The sequence below is a fragment of the Neltuma alba genome, unplaced genomic scaffold, assembly GCF_004799145.2.
Source record: "Neltuma alba isolate B1F8T4 unplaced genomic scaffold, ASM479914v2 tig00006192_pilon, whole genome shotgun sequence".
Taxonomy (NCBI): Eukaryota; Viridiplantae; Streptophyta; class Magnoliopsida; order Fabales; family Fabaceae; genus Neltuma; species Neltuma alba.
In genome coordinates this window covers 10,384-30,764 of record NW_021634382.1, presented here as the reverse complement: position 1 = coordinate 30,764, position 20,381 = coordinate 10,384, and the positions used below count along the sequence as shown (strand labels likewise).

Here is a 20,381-nt window from a genome sequence, read left to right as displayed (position 1 = left end):
TTATAACTTTGCTGAAACAATTGAAAATAACTCAACAAATTATAATTAACATCTTATGAGTAGCAAATAATTCTAATAGGTACTCTAACGTTAACGTATGTTAACTAAATCCATTTAATCATACATGTGCATGATCATCTAAAGTCAAAATTGTTGCAAATATACAGATAAGACTGGGAGCATAGAATTGTAGAATAATACGTCTTGAATTGCTGATTCACACATGCATCATGCGTGTATTACCAGATAATAGGTAGGGATAACACACTCAGCCTAGAGACAGCAAAAACCAAACAAACCCAAGTTGCTATTAACAGCATGCCATATACACTAGAAGTGATAGCCAGTTCAAAGAAACAGACATAATTTGTCCTCTATTTTATATATCAAGTCAATATTTATTAAGAGGCCCACAGCACTGCCACACCAGGAGCCCGCCCCAAGGACTTCCCTACCTACAGACGGCAAATCTGGATGAAACCTCCCGATCCTAAAAGGACTAATATCAACCCCTTTTGCTTCCCCCTCCACACAAGATCCGTCAATATCCGCCCTATCACCGGAGCCATCTTGAACCCGTGACCCGAAAACCCGCCTCCGACCACCACATCCTTCCCGAACTTCCCGCCCAAGAAATCGATCACAAAATCCTCAGTGGGCGTCACCGAGTACATGCATGCTTGTTTCACCACTGGTTCACTCGAATCCACTAACCCGAGAAAGTCCTGTCCAGCCATTTCTTCAACACATCCATCTTCGCCCCGGAGCCCCACGGCCTCTTGTCCGGGTCGCATGGATTCCCTCCATGCACCGCCACCTTATCAACCCCGGAAACTCCAGCGTCGGAGTTCCGTATATGTACGTCTCCCCGTAGCTCGCGAACGTCGGAAAGTCGCCGCCGAGGGCGTATTTCGCCTCGTGCCCCCCTTGATCCTCCAATAACACACATGGGTCTCCATGGGTTGTATAGGCAGTTCAATTCCACTAACCGCTTTAACTAACTTCTTCATCCAAGCCCCAACCGTCACTACACATTTCTTACCCCAAAACCTTCGCCGCCTGCCGTAAAACCAGCACTCCCCCGTTTATGTTGTCTCTCTTAATCTCTATGATTTCGTGTGTTGTCCCTGAGAACGGCGCCGTTTTTGTATGCTAGTGTTTGATACATGGCCGTTGCTTTTGTCGGCTTTAAGACCCCCCCGACGTTAGACACGCCGAGCCAGTCGTCCGGATGGAGATGAGGCCGGGAAAATTTCTGCACCACTTGATCACTGCGGAGGACTTGGTGCGGGACTGAGTGTTTCCGGCAGTTGGCGATGACGGCCTGGAGATCGGGGTCGTCAGCGTGGCCCATGTCAAAATGATGGGCGTCGTAGTAGACCCTGGTAGCCGATTTGGGCCTCGGCTTCTCGCCAGAGCTTGTAGGACTCCATCACCAAGGGTAGTAGTAGTCCTGAGGGTAGGTGGCGCGTATGGTGCGTGTCTCTCCATGAGACGACCCTCGGTGGTGCAAGAAGTCGTACTGGTCCAGCAAAAGAGTCTTCAGGCCTCTTTTCGCCGTTTGGTATGCGGCGGAGCTGCCCATTACGCCGGCTCCGACTATGATCACATCGAAACACTCGCCGGAAACACCCATTTGTCTCTGATATCGCTCTCTGTTCTCTCAGCCTCAGTGAATATGATATGTCTCTATAGGACAACTATGGGGTTGTGGTGGTATCTTCTTAAATAGAGGGAGCCTTTTACTAATTACTACTCACTGTCCTGACTTTTACAGAGGAATCTGGCAAAATGCAAAGAGACCAGATCCTGGTGGGAGAAGCGTTTTTGTTGGTATCTGGGACTTTTTATCCTTTTGGCTTCGTGTCGTGAGATGGTTCTATTTGATATTGATGTGTACGTTATGGATCATTTCCAGCCTCTGATTCTCATGCACAGCTAAGCATGATTTGTAGCAAACTTTTTATGGTAAATCCAAATCCTCACTAACTATTTCTAATTATTTGTTTGGTCTGGTCATTGTGCGTACTGATGGCTATCCAAATATCGCGTGCAATCAGGGTAAAATATGGAATTGCTTGTGCTTACTGCATTTTTCTGTTTTTAGTCATTGACAAATAATGAGGATGTAAAGAAATATTTTGTAGGGTTATCACAGAATTTAACAATAAATTACATTCAAGTTGGGGGAAAAAATATTCGCTCGGTGCAGATCAGATTCTATATATGCATTTGTTTATTGAACATTGATTCCATGAGATTCCTCGTAAAAACGTTTTCCATATCCTCGGACATTGGAATCAATAATCAATAATATATCTAAAAGCAGAAAGGTGATTAATTATGGCGATGACTTGATTGGAGCAGTTGTAATATTTTACTTCACACGGTAGAAGCTGGCGGACGTAAAAGGAATGTGGGGATAAATTCCATGGTGGATCCACGTTGGAAGGTCATACAATTATTCAGATATGCAGAAGTTAGCTGGCCGTGTGTGTGTAGATTACAGCGCAGGTCTACGTGGAGCCGATGCATAGAAGCCTCCTCAAGCTCAAAAAATAATAATGAAACATAGACAACTTGTTGCTCATCGTTTACTAGTTTAAATCATCCATTTTAGTTATAAAAGACTGCATTATTTTATCTTTTCACAAATATCCTCTCACTAAATATTATATTCCATCACTCTTATTCATGCGTGTAAGTTACTTATAGCAGAAAAATCTGGCCCTGAATATAAGTTAAGAGTAATTAATGACATTTTTTTAAATTTTATCCATATTGAACACAATAAAAAAATATGTGGGAGAATTTAATACCCTTTCTTAATAAGGGCAAAAATAAAAAAAATTATTCAATTTAATGTATTAATTAATATGTGAGAATACGATGTAAGTGACTTACCAGAGTGATAGTTAGAAGTGCTCACCTATCAAACATTAAAAAATATTGATTATTGCTTAAATTTTGCAAATCAATCAAGAATACCAAAATCTTGTAAAAACTGTGTTATTATACGGGAAAAGAAGGAAGCAAGTACTATATAAATTTACTGCGCTAACATGGATAAGTAATTTGTATAATAGTAATATTTATTAATTTTTTTAAATTATTCTTATAAATACTCCTTCAACCATAGTCAAGTAGAAAAGGAAAGGGGATATTAAGAAAGATGATTATAGTGTTTTAGAAAAAACGTGACATATTTCTTATAATCAACTAATTTATTTAATTTAATTAAATTAATTAAATAGATTTATATTAATAACGTGTACAGAACATCTGATGGGGCTTGCGATGTTGACGCCAGCTTTAGAGTTGGCACGCTACCAGCAAGGGACAGATGTGACCTGAATGTACAGACAAATTGGTCTAGACATGTGTTTTTTAACTTTTTTTTTTTTACCAGCAAGAAGAATTCAAATTAGGCGAGAGGAGAGGACAAGTTGACGAGAGCGTGACAAGAAGCAGTTTCACGTACGGGACCAGACCAAACCAACTTGACACGTCACACAGCAACGTGAGATATTATGTGTGTGTGTATTTTATATATATATATATAATCAACAGGCAAAGGTACACCACTCGACGGCTTCCATCATGACTTGCTTAAGGTTACGTCTGCTTCGTTTCAGTTCAGCACCTGGTACGCCCTACCTTGTGAAAATTTTATTTTAATTAGTTTAATTACTTTTTTTTTAAAAAGTATTATTTTCATAAAATATCATCTTAAATCTAAGTTATCCTAATATATGCAATCAATAAGAAATAATGTTGACGAAAAAGATAGATGTGCAGTGCAAAATAAATTAATATTTTATATTTAGAACAAAACTTAACACCTAACTAGTTATTATATTACCTCTGATTCGTAATATAGAAGTTAATTAGTTAATTTGAATAAATTAAAAAAAATTTAAGTTAATTATTTATAATAATTAGAAGTTATTTTTTCTAAAATATCATTGCTAATTATGTATTAGTTAAAATTATAACATTTAATAAATAAAATTATGTGTGACTACTATAAAAACTATATTTAAAAAATAGATAAATATAAAAGATAAAATAGATTAAAATCTTATATTTAAAACTAAATTAAAAATCAAAATAACTTTTATATTAAGAATTAGAGGTGTTATTTTATTTATTAAATTTATAAATTTTTTATTAAATTCTTTTTAAGATTAATGAAATACTCCTCCGGTCCTTAATATAGGACCCAATTGTTGAGTTGGTTTTGGTCTTAAATATAAGACTCATTTGTCATGTTTATCAATTTTCTCTAAATTACTCCTATGAATACTCCCTTAACCATAATCAAGTAGAAGAGGAAGATGAGGTATTAAGAAAGATAATTATGGTATTTTAAGAAAAATGTGTCACATTTCTTATAATTAACTAATTTACCTAACTTTCTTAATCTAATCAAATTAGTTAAATGAGTCTTATATTAAGAATTGGAGGAGTAGTTTTTAATATAATTTGAGCACATTAATAATGCACATTTTGTATTGTTGTCATGAGCAGTGGCAGGGGAGCTGGAGGCGGCGGCGCCCACAGCGGGGCAAGAAGACCTTACATATTGTCGTCTAGCAAAACGGCGTGGTTGTACATTTTTTTTATTAGTTTTTGGATGCATTTGTCATTTGTGAACCTCCGACTCTCACTTTCGCCGTCACTTCCATTCACCTGTTCTTCTTCTTCTTCGGATAAACCTAAAAAACCACGCTCAATTATGTACTTCTCTGCTCTGCTCAGGTACTCCCCAAACGGAACCTGGATAGCTAATTTAACCACACACCACAATGCAAATGTTAATGGTTCTGTTTGAATTCGTTGTAAAGAAAACTTATTTTTAGTATAATTTTAAGAAAAATTAGATTGAATAATATAATTTGTGTTTAGATTGTTTTTTTTATAAAAATTAGTTTGTAAAGTAAAAAAGTTACTTGAATTATAATTGAATGAATAAGTTTAATTTGTAGAATAACCAAAATAAGTATGACTTTTATTAAATAATAAAAATGATTAAAATTATAAATGTACAAAATATAATAAATTTAAATTATTATAATAGAGAAAAGTTATATTGAATGAATAAAATATATTTAAATTAGAAACCATAGTAATGTAAAAAAAATTTTAAACCAAATAATATTACATAATCAAATAGATGATATACTCTACATAATTTATGTAAATATAAAATAAAAAAATAAAAAAATTAAAATATTTATAAAAACTATTAAAAATTATTTCACCTAAGAGAATATTAAAAATAAATAACTAAAAACTGATTAGAAAGTATAAAAAATGTATAGAGAGAAGCATAAGAACAATACAAACTAAGGCTGTTCACGAGACGGATCGGGACCGGGAGGCCCGTCCCGGTTCCGTCCCAATGAACAGTAACGGGACAGATTTTCTATCCCGTGTCCCGGCCCGTCCCGGTAGCACTGGGAAAACGGGCCGGCCCGTCACGGGCTCGGAGTTCAAAAAATGAAGCATTTTCCCAAGCCCGGCCCGTGAGATAACGGGCTTGGACTGGCCCGCGGGCTTTTGACCCGTTTAACTAAAATGTATTTTTATTATTTTTTTGCCTATTTTATCGAAATAATAAAAATGAAACAATAAAATTACTAATAAAAGATATAAATATAATAAAAATAAGTCACAAACATAAATATCATTATGTCAAAACATCTATCACAGTGTAATAGAGTCTATTGAATGAACAAACTAAATAGAGGACAGACATAAACAACTAAATAAACACTAAGTTCAGTAAATAATTACAATATGGATGATCTTGTTTAATTATAAATAATTAACAAAAAAGTTTAACTAACAAACATAGTATATATAGAAAATAATTGTTTGTCCTACTGACAAAAAAGAAAAGAGTTCATCGTCCCTAGTTCTAAATTTGTTTCTAACTATAAAAATGATATGGATCTTTATTTTAATTCAAAAGATTCTTTAACCAATTCTATTTCAAGTATAAAAAATATGAAAGAATGATAAATAAAGATTGTAAAATAACACATACAGTATTTAATAGGTTTTGACAACTTATAAATAATAACACATTTTTGTTAATATACTTAGAATTATGGTGATTTCTTTTTTTGGGAATGCCATTTGTGTAAGCAGTGGGGGTAAGTAAAACTAAGAGTATATTATATGTAAAATGTTAGGGTTTTTCTTTTTAAGTTAAGAAAAAAATATAAAAATTAAAAAAAAAAATATTGGCGGGTTTAAAACGGGCCGGCCCGCGACCCTACAGGGCTGGCCTGTTTATTTTTCGGCCCTACAAGGCAGGCCCTTTTAAGCCCGACTTCCCTTTCAAGACTCCAAAATACAAGCCCGGCCCGCGACTTAAACGGGCTTAAACGGGCTCGGCCCGTTTTCCCGGCTCTAGTCCCGGGGTTGTCCCGGTCCCGATCGGGACATGACAGATCCGAGACGGGACCGGGAAGTCCCGAACATTTTTTTAAATTTTTAAAATTTTTTTTAATAAATATGATTTTTTTTATTTTTTTTGGGCTTAAACCTTATAAAAAACATCTTTTTATTTTTTATTTGTTTGGACACTCTTAAACAAAAGCTCAAAATATTACATATAACAATCATTAAAAACTCTAAACAAAAACTTTTAACACAATAAAAACTTGCTAAAAATTCTAATAATCAATAATCTCAAATCATTAACAAATATAAAAACTCTAAATAAATATATCCATGGTTCTATACAATAGTCTCAAATCTTAAAAAAAATATGAAAAAAATGATATTATATAAATAGGATATAAAAAATAAAAAATTTTAAAAAAAAGGAACCGGGACGGGACGATCCCGGGACGGACCAGCCTTTGAACACCCCTAATACAAAACATAATGACAAAAATGTCTTCTGATTCTAAAAAGCTACTTTTACATAAGTTATATGTAAGTTTTAGATGCTATTAGAATCATGTTTTAAAAAAACAACTTTTAATTCATAAGTCAAATTGGTCAAAAACTGTTATAAACAGCTATTAAATTTAAAAACAGACTTGTCAAATTACTTTTTTTTTTCCCAAAGCGTCTAACCAAAGAGGCATAATATATCTATGTTGATATTTATTTCAAACCCAGTAGGTTAATTATTATTATATGGTGTCCAAATTATAAGATTTTATTTATAATTTATAAATAAGATTTTATAACTAAAATATGAGGTAATCCTTCTTTCACCTGTCCCATCGTGCAAGATAACCCGTGTCCTTCTCATTTTAGTGTCAACTATTTGTACGATTTCTTAATTAATGATCATTTCGCTTCTGTGCTAAGGGAACAAAATGTGTTCTGGCGAGCACGTGAAATTTCTCCAGCGATATTGACGGGAAAAGAAGTTTTCTTTTTCTTTTTTTAATATGGAAGTGATGTGACCGTAAAATACGTGTGTGTGTACACGATCCAAACCAAAAAAAAAAGTTGTGTATAACGAGGAAAGAGGCTTTCCACTTCCCATGAGATTACAATTTGAATAGCCTAGATTTTATATTATAAAATTATAAATCAAAAGTTAATTTTTTTAAAAAAGATAAAATTAAAATTAAGTAAATTTTAACCCGGATGATTTGAACAACAATAAAAATATTTTATTTATAATTTTATAAAATATGAAATTTAAACGGTTCAATTTGTGATAAAAACAGAGGGAGAGAAAAGTGGAGAAACCCCTCTGCATAACGGCATCTATAATTGTACAGGCCTACCCAGATTCATCGTGATTTAAAGAATATACTTTTGCATATAATAAAATAAATGCATGATTAATTGATTATCATAGATATTCCTCTCAATTATCGGGTCATTGCTCTTTTCAAAAGGAAAATTGGACGGATGTACTGTTGACCCCACCACGATAATTCCATATTCGTGATTTGTAGGGCCCACGGTACGCACTTTGAAATTAATGAGGCAAATGTTAGTATCGGACCCTACCCACTATACGGCGTGAAAGATCCAACTCCAACTGGCGTCGTCAATTTGATAAAGTTCATGTCACCATCATGGGACTAACGTACCCTGCTCTTCACAGAGCTGTGTTGTAACTTTTCCCGCCGTTAAAAGAGATCGTCCAGTGCTCTAGCGTCAGCCTGCTTTGATGTTCTTTACGGGAAAAAAATAGTTTTTTAGTCCTTAAAATTTTGATTAACTTGAGTTCCTCAATTATGATACAGGATGACTCACTTCCTAACTCTGACTTGTTTGAAACTCAATCCATCTATTTATTGATTTTTTCGAAGAACATGGCACAAAGAGATGTTCTTGCATGATGAGATCCCTTATGTTCTTAATAGAATTAGTGAGAAGGTGATTCTATGAAAGTTTGTTGCAGGTAAGAATCGTCGTTTTAGAAGAGTTGTAGTAAATATGCACTCCGAGGTATTTTTCATTCCAACAAAGGTTGATGCCTTTAATGATGCTGGAAAGTTTAGCTGTTTTGGTTAAAAACCAAGGTCAATGTTGTCATCAGGACAATTTTACAATCCCTGCTCCTGCAATTTATATATAAGGAAAGTCAAATTTCCATATGAATTAGAAGATTAGTAAATCAGTCGATCAGGAATTAATATTTCAACGACAGTTGGCAAAAGTATCAATTAATAAAGGAAGGCCTTTTGCATAGCCCAAAGGCCGAGCTCGAAGTGCAACCAAGATTTGGTCATTACGCAAAGCCCATGAGCATTAAATTTGGAGGAGCCGAGTTTAAAATAAATGCCACACTCAAAAGAATCGAAGAGCAAACGGTGCGGCCGCCGGCGGTTTTTTAAGTTTTCCTTTTTCGCGGTTCTTAACATCAGGTTTAGATCTCTCTTCTTTTCTGTCCAGTTGACGATCATTCTCCTTCATAAGGTCGATTTTGATGGAGTTGATCGAGGCTTTTTTGGTTGCAGAATTTTCTCGAGTTTCTCTGTCAAATTGGTTTAATTGTATTGTCTCTTACTGGCAGGTTTCATCAAAACACTGAAACGATGACCCGTGTTTATGTTGGTAACTTGGATTCCAGAGTTACTGAGAGAGAGCTTGAAGATGAATTTCGTGTATTTGGAGTTATACGGAGGTAGCGGGATGGAAAAAAAAATGCTAACTACTAATTATATTGCAAGTTATTTCCATGTTCTAGAAATATAAAACGAATATTAAGATTCAACTATGGTGTCCGGGGCGGTAACGTGTCGTATGTAATGGTTAGTAGTCTTCTCGAGACTGTTTGCAATCGGATATTATGTATTTGATCATGTGCTTCATTAAGCATGTTATCGCAGTTACTGTTTGATAGCAATTTGATATCTTTCAGTGAACGGAGACTTCATAATATTTACTTTATGCGTATTTGGATAACAATCTATACTTTTTTTTCTTTTCATTTTTCCCGCCAAAATATTGTGTGTAGTGTCTGGGTTGCGCGGAGACCGCCTGGTTATGCCTTCATTGATTTTGATGACCGCAGAGATGCACAGGATGCCATTCGTGAATTAGATGGTATGTTAGAAGCTAAAAGAAACATGGTTGAAATGCTGCCTATTTATCTAAGAATTCTTGAATAATATGTGCTTCAGTTGATGATCAATCATTCTAGTTAAGTGGTCAGCTGAACTCTGGAGAAGCATTTCATGGCAATATTTCCTTTTCATATTTGTTGTTTGGAGCAGGTAAGAATGGTTGGAGGGTGGAGCTTTCTCACAACTCAAGAGTTGGCAGTGGTGGTGGAGGTGGTCGTGGTCGTGGTCGCTCTGGTGGCTCTGATTTGAAATGTTATGAGTGTGGTGAGCCTGGTCATTTCGCTCGCGAATGTCGTACGCGTGGTGGTGCAGGAAGACGACGTAGCCGCAGTCCGCCGAGATACCGCAGGAGCCCAAGTTATGGGCGCAGGTCAGATTGATTCCCATACCTTAATCCTATTGCCATTATTGTTAGGCAAGACACCTTTTTTTCCCCTGAAGAATCAAAATACATGAGAAGTAGTGGTCGTGTACTTGTTTTCTTATGATTGTGCATTGTAGCTTGATATTTGTGCTACTTCTTATGATTGTGCATTGTAGCTTGATATTTGTCCTACCTGTATTTTGGAGCAAGTCAGAGAAACCGAATGGTAAATTGCTTTTTAAATTCCAAAACCCCGTTGTCATTCATCATATGGATAAAGCAATTTGGCTGTGTATATTAGAATAAGAAGGAAAAGATTGGTTGTGGTTAAACTCGATGATGATGATGGTTCTTCATTATATGCATGAAGTGTTAAATATTTGTTAAGAGCGATCTTTGCCGTTTCGTTGATATGAAGCAGGAGTTACAGTCCTCGTGGGGATCGGTCCCCTAGGCGACGCAGTTTGTCACCTCGTGGACGCAGCTATAGTAGGTCACCTCCTTACCATGGACCTGAGGAGCTACCATATACAAATGGGTTAGGCTACTTCTCTCTGGACTTTCTAACTCCCTGCTTTACACTTCTCAATTCCTCTCTCACAGGCAACATATGTTTTTTTTATCCTATCTGCTAGATGTTTAATCATATTGTTTTCTCCCTCATTACTGATTTAGGATTTGAGGTTATTGTATGTATGGTATCTTGTTGGCCTTTCAAGGTCTGTTAGCTAGGCCTCATGACTTAGCAGGATCTGTTTTATTAACAGTAGCATGGTATGAATTGTTCTTGTATTTGTACTGACATGCGTGGCTGAATGATATGTAGAAATGGTCTAAGGGAACGGCACCGCAGTAGAAGCTGATTTTTGAGAGTTTGGGGTTCCCATGGTAAAAGAGGATAGGGAGATTTTGTTGATCTAGTGTGCTTAGATTGCAGTATGAGTTTGTTTAATCAGGCAAAGCCCTGTGCTTCTGGTCTTACATTGGATTAATTTGAATTTCCTAGCTTATGTTCTATTATCTGTGCAGCATACTTGTAGTTATTTCCTTACAGGTAAAAGTGTCCTTTCAAGGAAATTGTTTATCATGTGTTGAGAAAAGTTCCATGTCCTTTTTGTGCTGAGGTCTCTTCTGGTACTGCCACATTGGTTTTATGCGTCTGCATTCAATGGGATGTAATTCTTGTCTGCCCTTCTCTTCAAGTTTTGAATGGTTGGGGGTCCCAGCTGGCTACTTCGCTTCTGTTTCATTTAATCTCTCTCGCTCTCCCCACTTGTGATGTGCGCACCAAAAGCTCTGAACAGTTTCAATTAATATTGGAAAGGGTTGACGGGCTGCATCAAATCAAATACTTCTGGCTGGTACTCATGTTCTACTGAAGCGGGTTTTGGGCTTCTGCCCCATGCGAAAAGAAATCTAAATGGTTGAGAAAATCTGGGTTGAAAATAAAGTTTAGCTGGGATTCAAGAGTTACATGCATAGTAGATTAAGCAGAATTACTGTTATTTTCTGAAGCATTCAACGCCATCCAGTCATTATTCCCAAAAAAGAAAGAAAGAAATTAAAGAAGGAACCCCGTCGACCTTTGATTTTTTGGACTTGTCTTTTGACGTCTAAAATGCATAGTTTGGAACTGCATAGCGAAGCAGCTGTACTGTTCAGGCACAAAGGTCTAACCGTCAGATATTGAAGGTTCTCTGCCCCAACCCTCTGAACTACGTGGTCTTGGATTTGATTGTTGTGGTTGCCTGACGTTTGGTGACCAGTTGGTAACTATGCTAAGGTACGATGATATTGCTTGAAGATCTTTTGCTGATCAAGAGAGAGGGGCGTCTGTTTGCTTTACTAATTCCAGTTGTGGTTCTCTGTGGGATGATGTTACCGTCAAAATTTGGTTTTTTGATTTGATTCATCATGCATGGGACGCCGCCTGTAAGTTAGGAACTACGACTGGTTTTTCCGTTTGAGATGAATGGGACATTGTTCAGATTACGCAATTAACAATGATCTGTGATCTGTTTTCGTCTCAGATTATCCCCTTTTTATTTATTTCATTTTGGTGTGATGTCTTTCCGGTTCTAGATATAAAACTTATTTTATAGTATAAATTTCATTATAAAATAGTTTTTATATTTAGAAATGGAGGAATATGTAGATTTTGATTCCATATCTAGGTAGTTTTGGGGGGGCTAGTCGGGGACAAAAATATCTTGTAGTGACTATTATGTTGTAACATTCGCTTGTTACATAAATATACACACGTGCTTAGTGTGCTAAAATAAAATAGAAATAAACTCTCCGCTAATCTAATGCATGGGCAATGTATCAAATAAAAAAAAAAACATGAACCTTAACCCACAAAATCTGGTATAATTGGTAGATGATTGAGTTTCTTAAATATGATGTTTTGGATTCGAATATCTCAGGAATATTAGTTTCTAGCTGTCGGATTCGAATGTCTCAGGAATATTAGTTTTTAGCTATCAGCTAAGGAATTCTGTCTGGTTTCCACTAAAAAGAAAAACGATCTTCTTGGCTACAAAATCATGATTCATAAGTAGAATGAGGGATGGGCAGCTCCCTTAAAAGGCATTATTTTTTTTTACAATCACAACTCAATTACGCAAATCTTAAATAATGCATGCCGTTCAAGATACCTGCGCATATGGATTATTGTGACGGGCGGAAATGGGTTAATGGGTTTTAGATTTGGAGTATAGTGTCTGCTGCATCCAACAACCAATTGGAAGATCCTATACCAGAAGTTTTAAGCCATGAAAATTCGTTACTTAATCATATTCATCCACCTGGTTCTTTAACGTGCATTATTAAATATATTATTTCATTTGTATTATCAGTTACGTATTTCTTACATTCAAACCCCGCAAAACACATTTGAAGTTTCAAGTTAAGATTGCTGGGAACCCAAAATCAGATTTAGGACCGTGACTCCACAAGAGGGGCATAACATAATCAAAGATCAAGCCTCCTTTAGATAGAGGACCAAGCAAATGAAATTTATATTAGATAAACAGAATTCATTTACAGAAGGATGTTTGACCTGTCCCATTCATCATTGAAAAAATGGAAGGCAATATATTTCAAAAGAAGTATCACCACTCCACTTGTCTCTGGAATGGTAATAACAGATTACCTGAATTTCAAGAACAGATATTGACTAAAGAACAAGGAAGGGACCATAAAATTTTGCAGCTCCCAGCAACAAGAAGAATTCAATACCCATGAAAGAGCCTATGACCAATGCCCTACAATTCTGGGGATGAATTGTGCAAATAAGAGTATTTGCTGTGTTCTTTCGTCCAGAAGGACGGTAATAATTTACCACAAACATGAGAAGACGAAAAGTATAATCTCATCCACTGCATGCAGTGTCCTGCTTCTAGAATGCAATATGGCTCTGTATAAGGAGGTATGTGTAATAAATCAAAACTTAGCTCATTTGCTCTCCAATTAGATCAAGGCCCACAAGGAGGAAGGTAACCCCTTGAAAGAGTAAAAAGTAAAAATGAACTCCTTGTGCAGATAAAAGACTCCTAACTGAAGCTGTGAGAAGAAGGAATGCCAAAGTCAGCTCTTTTACATATATCTTATTAGCTTTCTTAACAGGCACTGCTGCATCTTTTTGATCCTTAATTTCGTTTGATTCGCCGAGTTCACACTCAGAAGAGCTTTTACAGCTTGTTATTTGTTGCATCAATTTCGCTTCAGTATCAGCAGCAGCCAGTAGATCAGACTCAGATAACCTCCCAGCCTTCTTGGTGACAATCCATTCATAAGAGCTACCCAGTTGGAAGAGTCCAGAAACCATTGCATTGAATTTAGTGACAGACATGGTGTTTTCGAAAAGGAGATAGGGGACAATGAAAGGGAAAGATTTTGGGGCTGGAAGAATGTTGAGGAAAGACATAAATACAGGCACATAGCAGATCACCCAAAGAGGAAGTTCTGCCTCTGGGACAAACATGGTTAGAGGGAGAATTATGCAAAATAAGGTGAAGGAGTAAAAAGGAAGAATGAGTTTCCTCAGCAGGAAGAATAATAGTATTAAGTTTGCTTTTTTCCATGCTGATACCTGCAGTAGTGAAGTTACGGCTCTTGAGGCAGTGCGCGTTATAAACAAATTATTAAACAATACTTGCGAGTCCTAAGGACTTTTCCTCCTTTGTATTTTTCTTTTCTATCACTTTAAGAGTGTGAGATATACCTTAGCTCTAAAAATTGCTGGCAGACACAACCTAAAAAGTTGCATAGGGCCAGAATGCCAGCGGTGTTGCTGCTTCCTATAAGCTTCATAGGACTCAGGAACTTCACAAAGTACCTGAAAATTTCGAAGGAATTTTTAAAGTGAAGATCACACAGTTGTAAGATAACTAGTCATTTCATGCTACACAAGAATCATTCAGATATATAGTAACATGCTCATTAAGAGAAGGTGATCATTACCACCTTGACATCATTCAGGAAGATGAATTTCCAACCATTGAGATGAGCTCGTACAGCAATGTCCATATCTTCTACCGTGGTCCTCTCAAGCCAGCCTCCAGACTCCTCTAGAGCTTTGATTCTCCAAACACCAGCAGTTCCATTGAAACCAAAAAAGTTAAGAAATATCCCATTGACTTGCTGCTCCACCTCAAAATGGAAGGATAAGTTAATATTCTGGAGCCGAGTCAACAAGTTCTCGTCCTTGTTCACAAAAGCCCATCTAGCTTGGACCAAACCTAGTTCGGGATTGTTCTGTAATAAAACAAGGGCGCACACGGAGTAAAATAAGCTGAACACACTTCAATGAATAAAAATACTTGCTGAAAATGCTGGATGTTCTCTTTTTAAACCTTGAAATATGGCAGAGTTTGTTTGAGAAAATCAGGATTTGGTTGGAAATCCGCATCAAAAATTGCAACAAATTCATAATCCTTCACATAGTCACAGCTCATTGCAGACTTGAGATTGCCAGCTTTATAACCTTTCCTCACTAAGCGATGCCTATAGATTATGTTGATTCCTTTTTGGCTCCACTTAGCGACCTCATCCTTGATTAACCACTGTATGCTCTCATCATCAGAATCATCAAGAACCTGAATCAGTAGGCTGTCCCTTGGCCAATTAATTTGGCAGACTGCAGAAATAGACTGTTCATACACCTGCAAGAGCTCAGAAAGTCCAGAAACCGAAACATCAAACTTCTATCCAGTGATCTTGATATGTTACTTCAGATTGATTAACAGATCAACAAGCTTTCACAGGAAGGATAGAATCCTGTCTTTATCAAGGAAGGGTTGTTTATTTCCAAAACTGACAAAAAGGAAGGGATCATTCTAGTTGTTTAGTCAGGACCTAAGGAAATAATCTATGCTTCTGATCATTAAAGATTCAAATAATAACATTTAAGAAACTTATGATCTTTCAATTACAATGTTTCTCTCTAGATGGCAATATCCGTGCAAACAAAAAATGCAGCTGCCTGTACAAATAATTATCACCCTCCTCTTTTTCCTATACGATTGTAACATGAATTCTTCTAATTTTTAAAACACTGCAAGTAAGGTAAATTATGTTTTACCTCCCTTTCGTTACACATAGGAATTTGGACAAGAACCATGGGATAATCACATGTAGATCCTTCAGTATCATCAATTCTGAAAGCATCCTCATCAATCCTTGGCTTTATCTTCTTGTATCTAATCCAAAAGCAGCCCAAGCAAAGCAGCATACGATCCACGGATTGGATAAGAAATAGAACAACACAAAACCTTGAAAGTGCCTGTAAGGGGGGAGCAATGTACTCAGCACGAAATGTTAACCACGCAGCATAAACCACATGGAGCAACCCTTCCAAATCCGAGGTCCGAGGAATGTGCAATCTGGGATTTCGAAAATGCCATCCTTGGAAGTAAGCAAGAACCTCAAAAGCCAGAATCACCAAGGATGCCACTAAGAACACCCTAATGATCCTAAATAGTAACCTCCCCTTTACCAGCTTATCACTCTCCACATCCACTCCTTGCCTGTGAATCACCCTCTTCTTAATACCACCAGTGAATGCCCTCAGAACATGAACAAGCCATGTGACACAACCTACAGCACGACGAGCCTTGAGAAGCAAAACCCAAGTCACTTGCCTGGCATTCTTGCCTCTGCTTTTCTCTATTGGTTGAAACGCAGGGTCAGCACCATTAATCTCTACCACAGAGAAACTGGGATTCTCCATTTTCACTACCACAGGCGTTCCTTTCTGGGTTTCCTTCGTCCACCAGGAAGAAAAATCCAATCTTGGAACCATTTTCTTCAGTGAGTCATATATTCACACAGAGAGAACACAACTATTGAAGTATATACTCATTTTGTAGACCCAGATCTGAAGCCAACGAAAATGGGAAAAACACTCATGAAAAGGAGTTGCTTCCACGAATATCAGAAGGACCATCTTGAAGGCTCAGCATTTAACAAAATGTAGGTCCTTTTGGAGCGTGAAGAAGGCACCTAACATCAGAAAGCCACATTATGAGGGAAGGTATCCGCAGCTGTAAGAATGAGACCTCTAACAGCAAGTTGGTTCCTTTATTTTTCATCCGACTCTCCAGGAATATTACTGTGCACAAAGAATCTCCCAGAATGATCAGGACTTTAAGGGATTAATTAAGAAATGTCCCTCTAAAGAACTGTGGTTAGTAGCCCAGAAGTAGTTGACAAATGCCTAAAAAAGAAACCTTTTTTTTAGTTTGGTTTGATATATCCTGATCAAGGCCTTTGACAAACGGGATGCCCATTTGGTTGGCCGACTTAAGTCTGTTTATAAATATTAACTATTTATGTACTTATGCGCCTACAATTTGCACGGCTTATAAAAGGAGTTATGGGGAATTTTTTTTTTACTCTCTCGGATTCTAAATATTAAAAGTTAAATTGAGGATTTGTTTGGTATTTCAGTCACGTTTGTTCCTATATTTACTATTTTTCTCAAATTACTCTGTAGTTAAATTCATATATGAGGCATACTAAGTTTAACAGAAATAACAAAAGAAAAGAGAACGTCACCGACAAAGCCCATTGCAGGCAGCTCAATTCGATCATTGTTTGAAACGGACAGCCAGGGTTCTAGATTCACAACCTTTGGATGATTGTAAGGATGGATGCGCGCTCTAGAGGAATCATATTATTATACACTGACAATGTAAATATGATTTCATTTTTAAAATTGAAAATCTTAATTTATTCCTTATCACTCTTTTTTTTTTTTGGGCATCATTACCCATTACTGTTTATTGTCAAAGCAAATTGGAAGCTGCCAGGACTTGTTAGTTAAGTGAAGTTACGATTCCATTTGGAGATACAGATTCTTCCAACTGAACCATAACTTCACTAACCAGTCTTTTTTACTTCTGCCCAACAACTTAACTGATTAGCCTTAACACCTGTGTACGATTTTTTTATTTTTAATTCCTACCCTGACTTTGATTATCGTCGAGAAGCTATAAAAAGCTTTCAAACAAACATCATATTGTTAATTTCAGGAGGTGAAGCATCATCTTTTGAGGATTTGATTTGACGACAACGTATTTTGTTTCTTTGACATTCCTTTCACATTTGACTGAACTGTTCGAAGTCTATTGACTACAAACGAGAGAGGAGGAGGAGGGGAAACGAAACAGCATGCTAATAGGCCCTGCAAAAGAAGCCGAAGTCTTGTCTAATTGGCTAATTCTGCTCCGAATCTATTATCGTCCAGCATCTCAAATATGCATTCTCAGTAATGATTATTGTTCAAGGAAATAAACTTACTAAATAAAAATACTACTTTTAATTTTAATTATAAGAACTTATTTATAAATTAAAAATGGAGTCTTCTAATTAAGGTATAAACAGAGAAAATGCGGGCACAGAAAAAAAAAAAAGGTACGAACATGCCATGAAAAGAGATAAGTTTCTTTTCAAGGGAAAGAAACAAAGTACCAGATCGTTACTCACTTTTTTTTTTGGGCCAAACGTTGAGCACAATTTACAAGTAAGTTTCCTTTTTCTTGTGGCCAAACAACCCCCCCCCCTCCCAAAAAAAAAAGAAGAGAAAATTCCTCTCTATATTGACTTTGACTCGGACGCTCAGATGTTCTTCACCCATTTTCATCTTCTTTGCAGCCTTCACTTTCTACATTCTTCCACGTGCTCCTCACTTCTTTTTTTTTCAGTATTAATATTTCATCAAATGTTTCAAGAGAAGAAGAATAGTAGAAAACGTAGTGAAAGCTTCTTCTTTTTTTTTTTTTTGATAACATAGTAAAAGCTTTTTCCCCAGAGGAAATTAGACGTAAAGTGATTATACCCACAATAGAATTAGTTCCAAAAATATCAAATATACTTGGGTAAGTATTATTTGATAGTTATTATTCCACTCCACAATGTGAGTTATTTTCTTTCAATTTTGCTTGGTCCAAAATATATAAGATAGATATGGTGAAAATATTTATATCGTTTTTTTATTTTATCCTTCCTTGCAGTTAATTATGACGAGTGACACCAGACAAAGATGACCGGCCGCATTCTTCTTCGTTCTGTTTTTTCATGAGCCTCAAAACGTCCACCCTCTTTACATTTTCGGTTATTATCACATCACTAGTTATTATAATTGTGACTATTAATAGTTTAATTTATACTATTCTTAGTCTTTAATATAAAAGTTAGTTAATTAACTTGAGTAGATTAAGAAAATTATTTATATTAGTTATTTATAATAAATAGATATTATTTTTCTTAAAATATTTTTGCTAATAATGTGTATTACTAAAACTACCATTATTACAAAAACTGTCTTAAAAAAAATAAATAAATATGAGAGATAAAATAAATTGAAATCCTATATTTAGGACCAAAATAAAAATTAGGCAAATTTTTATATTAAAGATCTGAGGTAGTAATTTAAATAAAAATGTCTCGCATCGTATGGTAGGAGGGTCTCATATGGCTCACAAATGAGCCTCCCTGGTCACACATGAGACCTTGACATCAAATTTTGTCAACATCACTCAGAATTTCGAATTCATCCATTTCACTGAGGTACATGTATTGATATGCTAGAAAAGTCATCAGTCAAATTGAAACATGAAAAAAATACAAAAAAATATAATAGAAAACATAACAAAACTGAGTTTTTTTTTTTTCAATGAAAACGCGTATTCATCGATAGAATAAGATTACAAAACATACAAACAACCTAAGACAGTCTCCTTGTACCGGCTACGACCTTAACACAGTGAGTCGGTGATTGATCAGAGAGTTCTAAAACTGTCTACCAATCCTCCGCATGTATAACCAAGAAATAGGCACAAAATTAGCACACATGAGGTTTAAATTGGAAACATTCGAGTTTTTGTACAAAATCATTCTAGCCTGATCAACGATATCTCTAAAATAAATCAGATCTAATAAGTAAATTAATACTCCTCCGGTCCTTAATATAAGACCCAATTGTTGAGTTGGTTTTGGTCCTAAATATAAGACCCATTTCTCATATTTGTCAATTTTCTCTAAATTACCCCTTTGGATACTCCTTCAACCATAATCAAGTAGAAGAGGAAGATGGGGTATTAAGAAATATGATTATGGTATTTTAGGAAAAATGTGTCACATTTCTTATAATTAACTAACTTACCTAACTTCCTTAATCTAATCAAATTAGTTAAATGGATCTTATATTAAGGACCGGAGGAGTAGTTTCAGCAAAAACAATAAAAACTCGGACATCGTACATATAGCTCCTCTGTCCCAGCGAATTTGCCGGAGGATTGACATAAACGATTGACAAAAAGAAGGAAGGGAGAAAATAGTTCAACCAAACGGCTGACAGCCAGAGGATTGGAATACGTGAAAAGAGCCACGCAGGCAAGGCCTACAGTTATAAATGAAATCAAGGTAGCATGTGTGGACCAATATATTATTCTGTTCCAATCCATTAATTTGCCAGCTTGCCGGGTTCACCAATGTCCATGCAAACTTTATCTCCCGAAAAAAGAAAAGAAAAGAAGTCGTTAGGTGCTTGGGACTAGCTGTGAGGCACGGTTCTTTGCTTTGTAAGGTCAATTATTCATTTAGGTAACTTTAACTAATTTTGTTAATTTCATGAAAATAGTTAACATGATATGGTACAAAACAAAATGAATGGAAGGAGTAATATTTTGTACTCTAGTAACCCTCTTTTTGGGTTTAAGAGATGAGTGGACTTGGATGAACAAGTCTAATACTCTCTGCTTTTGTGTAAGTTTTGTCATACAGAACTTTATTTTAAGAAGGAAAAAAAAAAGGTAAAGAAAAAGGGCACCTCCTCTTGTCCTCTCAAAAAGAATAAAGAGGGGACTCGTTGAGGTACAAGACATTGAAACTCTTTTTCGTTTCGCCTTTCCGTCCTTTGATAGTTGCAGTAACTACTAAGATTGGAAGAGGAGGAT

General features: G+C 36.0%; 2 protein-coding genes and 1 pseudogene across 3 annotated transcripts; 1 reads left to right on the top strand and 2 right to left on the bottom strand.

Moving 5' to 3' along the window:
• Window positions 1-459: 459 nt before the first annotated feature.
• LOC114749840 (probable sarcosine oxidase) lies at window positions 460-1,693 on the bottom strand (annotated as a pseudogene).
• A 6,584-nt stretch (window positions 1,694-8,277) lies between these two features.
• Window positions 8,278-12,088, top strand: LOC114749835 (serine/arginine-rich splicing factor RSZ22-like). 2 transcript variants are annotated; one of them, XM_028938377.1, is made up of 6 exons: window positions 8,278-8,389; window positions 9,005-9,115; window positions 9,449-9,537; window positions 9,708-9,927; window positions 10,343-10,459; window positions 10,748-12,088. In XM_028938377.1, the coding sequence occupies exons 1-6, from the start codon at window positions 8,373-8,375 to the stop codon at window positions 10,782-10,784; spliced, it is 591 nt and encodes a 196-aa protein (XP_028794210.1). In that variant the 5' UTR covers window positions 8,278-8,372; the 3' UTR covers window positions 10,785-12,088. The 2 variants fall into 2 exon arrangements, with proteins under 2 accessions (XP_028794210.1, XP_028794209.1); XM_028938376.1 differs by lacking the exon at window positions 8,278-8,389 and adding an exon at window positions 8,399-8,855.
• Window positions 12,089-13,223: 1,135 nt separating this feature from the next.
• On the bottom strand, window positions 13,224-16,526 carry LOC114749839 (probable xyloglucan glycosyltransferase 5). Its single transcript, XM_028938381.1, has 5 exons — window positions 15,506-16,526; window positions 14,778-15,086; window positions 14,389-14,679; window positions 14,147-14,260; window positions 13,224-14,014 (listed from the first exon to the last, which is right to left on the bottom strand). The coding sequence occupies exons 1-5, from the start codon at window positions 16,223-16,225 to the stop codon at window positions 13,373-13,375; spliced, it is 2,076 nt and encodes a 691-aa protein (XP_028794214.1). The 5' UTR covers window positions 16,226-16,526; the 3' UTR covers window positions 13,224-13,372.
• Window positions 16,527-20,381: the final 3,855 nt, after the last annotated feature.

Bases quoted from the DNA above. Each gene is read 5' to 3' on its own strand.
- LOC114749839 (XM_028938381.1), bottom strand. From the start codon at position 16,225: ATGGTTCCAAGATTGGATTTTTCTTCCTGGTGGACGAAGGAAACCCAG. The intron at 15,087-15,505 runs GTAAAACATAAT...GAGCTCTTGCAG, and splicing joins CTATGTGTAACGAAAGGGAG to GTGTATGAACAGTCTATTTC. The intron at 14,015-14,146 runs GTATATCTCACA...TCACTACTGCAG, and splicing joins CAGCAATTTTTAGAGCTAAG to GTATCAGCATGGAAAAAAGC.
- LOC114749835 (XM_028938376.1), top strand. From the start codon at position 8,770: ATGCCACACTCAAAAGAATCGAAGAGCAAACGGTGCGGCCGCCGGCGG. The intron at 9,116-9,448 runs GTAGCGGGATGG...TATTGTGTGTAG, and splicing joins GTATTTGGAGTTATACGGAG to TGTCTGGGTTGCGCGGAGAC. The intron at 10,460-10,747 runs GTTAGGCTACTT...AATGATATGTAG, and splicing joins GAGCTACCATATACAAATGG to AAATGGTCTAAGGGAACGGC.